The sequence below is a fragment of the Mesitornis unicolor genome, unplaced genomic scaffold (genome assembly GCF_000695765.1).
Source record: "Mesitornis unicolor isolate BGI_N332 unplaced genomic scaffold, ASM69576v1 scaffold41000, whole genome shotgun sequence".
NCBI classification, from domain to species: domain Eukaryota; kingdom Metazoa; phylum Chordata; class Aves; order Mesitornithiformes; family Mesitornithidae; genus Mesitornis; species Mesitornis unicolor.
In genome coordinates this window covers 1-4,949 of record NW_010158346.1, presented here as the reverse complement: position 1 = coordinate 4,949, position 4,949 = coordinate 1, and the positions used below count along the sequence as shown (strand labels likewise).

Below are 4,949 nucleotides of genomic sequence, written 5' to 3'. Positions count from 1 at the left end.
CCAGCGCTCCCTTTGACCCTCCGTGTGCTCCCCGTGCAAGAAGGGGCCAGGCCAGAGCCACCCTTGCTCCTTCATCTGTCCCAGCTCTGCATGGAGGAGCTGGGACCAGAGCCCATGAGATTCAAACCCCAAGAGGTTTCTCCTTGGCTCCTGCCCCAGGGATGCTCCCAGTCTAAGCTCGTGTCCGTGTCCCGCAGGCGCTGCTGTGGAGCATGCGGTCCTATACCCTCATCCGACGGCTGGAGGGCCACCAGAGCAGTGTGGTGTCGTGTGACTTCTCGCCGGACTCGGCACTCCTCGTCACTGCCTCCTACGACGCCTGCGTCATCATGTGGGACCCCTACACAGGGGAGCAGCTGAGGACGCTGCGGTACGGAGCCGAGGGGCTGGTGAGGGACCAAGGAAAGGGGACAGACCAGTGCCGTGGGGATTTGTTAGGGCTGAACATGGCCTTCCCTCCTAGCTGGGCACAGCCACCACCTCTCCCCTGTCTCCAGTGGCTGAAAAGGGGGCTCTGGCTTGCTGGGTTTGGCCCCTCTGCCAGACTGGGAGTGCTGGGGATGGAGCTCCTGGCAGCCTGGGGCTGACTGGGCTTGTTCTCCCCACCTGTAGCCACGTCCCCTTGCACTCAGCGCTGGACTACAGCAGTGAAGTCCACACCAGCTCCCTGCGCTCCGTCTGCTTCTCCCCTGAGGGCCTCTACCTGGCCACGGTGGCGGATGACCGGTGAGTGAACCCACTTGGGGACCTCCAGTGGGAAGAGGGTACTGGGGGGCCACCACCAAAACAAACCAGGAGCTCGCAACGTGCCAGTGGGGAGCAGATCTCATGTGCCAGGTCCCTGGTGTAAGGTGCCTGGTGTAAGGGGAAAGCCTGGGACACCACGGCAAGGGCTAGCAAGGTCAGGGCCCTGTCGCCCATCATGAGCGATGAGCTGGGGGCCATGTCCTGTGTGCTGTGCTGCCCTGCACAGCCACTAGCTCTGTCCCCATCCAGCTCAGCTCTGCAGGGGATGCTGCCTCCCACCTCGCTGCTCTGTTGGGGCACTCCTGGGATGCTCTAAGCCCATGGGACAGAAAATCCTCCTCCAGAGTTTTCATGTGCTCAGGTGAACCCTGAGGCTTTATTTTAGCTGCAGGTGCTGTGTGGGTGTGGGCCTGGCATCTTGGGTGTGGGCCTGGCATCGTGTCCCCTCCCTTTCTCTTCAGGCTCCTGAGGATCTGGGCGTTGGAGCTGCGCTCTCCAGTCGCGTTTGCTCCCATGACCAACGGCCTGTGCTGCATGTACTTCCCCCATGGCGGCTTCATTGCCACAGGGTGCGTATGCAGGAGAGGAGTGCGGAGAAAAGTGGGCTGTTTCCTCCTCCTGCAGCTCTGGGGCTGTTCAACAAATTCTGGACTTCCCTGGGGGTGCAGGGTGGTTTCCTGGGCTGAGGAACGCATGGTTACTGGAAGGTTGGGATATTTGAGGGTAATTGAGCTTTCTCAAGTCTCTCTGCTCTGTGATCACAGGTCGTTTGGGTCTCATTGCAGGACCAGAGACGGCCACGTTCAATTCTGGACAGCTCCAAGGGTCCTCTCGTCGCTCAAGCACTTGTGTCGCAAAGCTCTGCGCACCTTCCTGACGACGTACCAGGTCCTTGCGCTCCCCATTCCCAGGAAGCTGAAGGAATTCCTCACTTACCGGACTTTTTAAGGCAGGGTGGAAAGCGGAGGCATGGAGGTGAGAGTCCTCTGCCTAGTGCTTGAGTCAGAGGAGGCACCACAGCAACGATGTCTCGCTGATTCGTGAGCCGTGGGGCAGGAGGATTGCTACTCCCCTTCTTTTGGAGCCTTGTCTGTGAATGTGGAGGGATTTTTGGTGTAATAATACTAGAACCCAGCAAAAAAGCATGCAGAGGGCAAGGGGCACAGCTGCAGTGGCCCCGCAGGGGACAAGGATCCCCCTGTCCCCCTGCTATCTGCAAGTTTTGGGTCAGGTGCTTTTGCTTCTAAGTGCAATGTTGTGGGTTGAAGGTTAGCAGCTGCAGTCCGAGTGGAGCTTTTGGCCTTCGTACCAATACGGGGCTACAACAGCCCCCCCAAAAACCAACCCTCACTGGAACCACCTTGTGCTGTAGCTTAGTTCCCAGAGGGCTCTGCCGCTCTCCTGGTTTGGGTGCGAGCTGCACAGACCCAAGCGGGTCCCTGCAGACTGAACAGTGGTTACAGAATAAAAGATTATTCCTCATGTCTTTCCTCTTGGCTTGCGGAGGTGACCTGGGGGGATACCTGTGGCCCAGGGCCCTCAGCCCCCCTGGCCATGGCTGTTGGGGCAGCAGTGAGAGCTCGGTCAGTTTTGAAGTGCAGCAGACCAGTAAAATGTGCAGAAGCCCATGGCTGTGACCCCAGTGAATGAAGAAGATGGGGAATGTCTCTCCTAAACCCCTCCCGGGATGTTTTCTCTTGCTGTGCACGGCTGCCCTGCTTGGCTGCATGAGTCATGGGGTGGCACAAGCCATGGTTGTGCTGCTCGGTGCGGGAGGAAGGGAGGTTTTACAGGCAGCTGGGCTTCAGGGTGTGGGTGCGATGTCTTTGCAATGGGATGGGGTGAGCCTCAACCACCTCCAGTCCGTCCTTGTTGTACTAGAGGGGGAAAAAAAGACAAGTGCAACTTGGTGGACTTTAAAGGCTTCTGTATTTCCCGGTGAAACTTAGAAACAACGCTGCCCGACTCTTGTGTCCCGGCTGCGAGCTCAAGGCTTGCAAAAAGGAACGGAAAAGCTGGAGGGAACAGCTGTGGGCATGGGGCTGTTGGTCCCTGCCAGCTTCTGTGAGATGTGGCATTGCAAGCATCCGCGCAGTGGGACTCAGGCTTCGGCCACAATCAGGTCCCTGGTGACTTGGAAAGCCGCTATGAGGGAGCTCAGCTGAATCTTCTCACTGGTCCCAGCAGCCAAGCGGTACCTGGAGCAGGGGGCAAGGGCAGGTTCACGTGTTGACACCAGCATCTGCATCCCCACAGAGCAACAGCTCTGGCTGGGATGGAGCCGCCAGCTGCCAGGACGTGGCCCAACATGGTAGCGGTGACCCCCATGGGGTGGACGTGATGGCAGCCCCTCAGGTGGGGTGTTTAGGGGAAGGGGCGAGCAGATCTTACTCAATGTCTGCCATTTTGATCAGCAGCTGGATGCGGACCGAGGGTGGGAAATCGACTGTGGAGAGAAGGACACAGCGTGCGTCAGTGCAGGCTGGGGTGACGGGGTTAGACTACCCTGGGTTGGTCAGGACCCAGCCCTGCAAGCCCCCACCTCTGTGCACAAACAGGTGGATCTCTGTGAGGATGTCCTGCAGGGCCAAGCCCTTCAGCGTCTTCAGCTCCATGATTTCTGAGATGAGAGCGAGTGAAGGGCTTTCCTCCAGGCCTTTCCCTGCGAGATCCCGCTCCTCATCACCACGACAACCCCAAGGACCCTCCCCAGCAAGCAGCACCCACCCCAGCCAGAGCAGAGAGTCACAGGATGGGACACCCCAGCACAGAGGAGGAATTATAGCAGCGAGGATTCAACCACGGGGCCAGCAGAGGGAAAAGGATACTGCGATAGGCGGTGGAAAAGTCCTGGTTCAGCATCCAGTCGAGGATGTTGGCGATGTCAGACTTGAGGGGGTGTCCCGTGCAGGTGTAGACGTTCTCCTCCGTCACCTTCCCGAAGGCCATGGTGGTGCTCTGAGGAAAAGGAGGGGGGATGAAGAGCTCGGCCCTTCCTCCGTCAGGGCAGCTGCCTGTGTCGAGGCTGATCGCTGCTGGGCTTGCACGAGGGGGGAGCAGCTGCGACCACGCTCCGTACCTGCAAGATATTAAGGGCTCTGCGCATGTCACCACTCGAGAGGGTCACCAGGGCCTTCATCCCATCCTCGCTCACATCCACCCTGGAAAACAAGACCTAGGGCTGCCAGAAGGAAATAAAACCATGGGCGTGTAGGGGAATGAGGAAAGAGGGGGCACAGAGGATGCCCGCTGCCCCCTGGCTCACCCCTCCTCCTGTACAACATGCTGCAGCCGTGGCACCATCAGCTCCGGGGTGAGGGGGCCAAAGCGGAAGCGCGTGCAGCGGGACTGCAAGGCGGGGATGATCTTGGAGAGGTAGTTGCAGATAAGGCAAAAGCGGGTGTTTTCCGTTAGGGGAATGAGGAAAGAGGGGGCACAGAGGATGCCCGCTGCCCCCTGGCTCACCCCTCCTCCTGTACAACATGCTGCAGCCGTGGCACCATCAGCTCCGGGGTGAGGGGGCCAAAGCGGAAGCGCGTGCAGCGGGACTGCAAGGCGGGGATGATCTTGGAGAGGTAGTTGCAGATAAGGCAAAAGCGGGTGTTTTCCGTGAACTTCTCGATGACTGCAAAGAGGAGGGAGGAGAGGCTGGTCCTTGTCTGCTGCCTCATGCAGGCTCCCACCCTGAAGGGATGCCCAGCGCCCCTTACCTCGCCTCAGGGCGTTCTGAGCATCCTGGGTCATAGCGTCGGCTTCGTCCAGGATGACGAGCTTGAAGCCTTTCCTGAAAAAGGGAGGAAAAAAGGGGGTGGCTTTGGTTGGTTGATGCTGGAGAAGGGGGAGTGTGGGGTGCCCATCCCAGCCTGGCCCCCATGAATTCTCCCAGGGAGCCCTCCCTTCTCCTCCAGACCAGCATCTTCCTCACTCCTTCTTAACACCCTCATCCTTCCGGTTCGCTGGGCACCCCCAAACCCATCTCACAAGCTGTGTTGGTGGTGGGGGTGACAACGGGACAGGGAGCTTTGGGAAGTGCAGATCCTCCACTTACTTAAAGATGGTCCTGGTGCTGGCGAAGCTGAGGATGGGCCCTCGGACGATGTCGATGCCCCGGTCATCGGAGGCGTTGAGCTGGAGGGAGACGGTGTGGGTCTGCACCCCTGCCTGGGGATGCACCCAGGGGTGCGGGGAACCCCCCCATCACC

At 59.4% G+C, this 4,949-nt stretch overlaps 2 protein-coding genes across 2 annotated transcripts in view; one reads left to right on the top strand and one right to left on the bottom strand.

The window, feature by feature from the left end:
* Positions 1-1,695, top strand: part of WSB2 (WD repeat and SOCS box containing 2) — a gene marked incomplete at its 5' end in the record, with an annotated part of 2,701 nt that extends 1,006 nt beyond the window's left edge. Inside the window, 5 exons of the mRNA XM_010183285.1 lie at positions 85-88; positions 198-370; positions 613-726; positions 1,209-1,316; positions 1,533-1,695. Of these exons, the coding sequence (XP_010181587.1) occupies positions 85-88; positions 198-370; positions 613-726; positions 1,209-1,316; positions 1,533-1,695 (562 nt within the window). The remainder of the gene's footprint in view (positions 1-84; positions 89-197; positions 371-612; positions 727-1,208; positions 1,317-1,532) is intronic.
* A 1,136-nt stretch (positions 1,696-2,831) lies between these two features.
* Positions 2,832-4,904, bottom strand: RFC5 (replication factor C (activator 1) 5, 36.5kDa; the record flags this gene model as incomplete). The annotated part of the gene is made up of 8 exons (XM_010183273.1): positions 2,832-2,945; positions 3,139-3,193; positions 3,290-3,367; positions 3,576-3,705; positions 3,827-3,908; positions 4,213-4,372; positions 4,458-4,531; positions 4,796-4,904. Coding segments are annotated over 8 exons (785 nt in total), but the record flags the coding sequence as incomplete, so codon positions are not given.
* Positions 4,905-4,949: the final 45 nt, after the last annotated feature.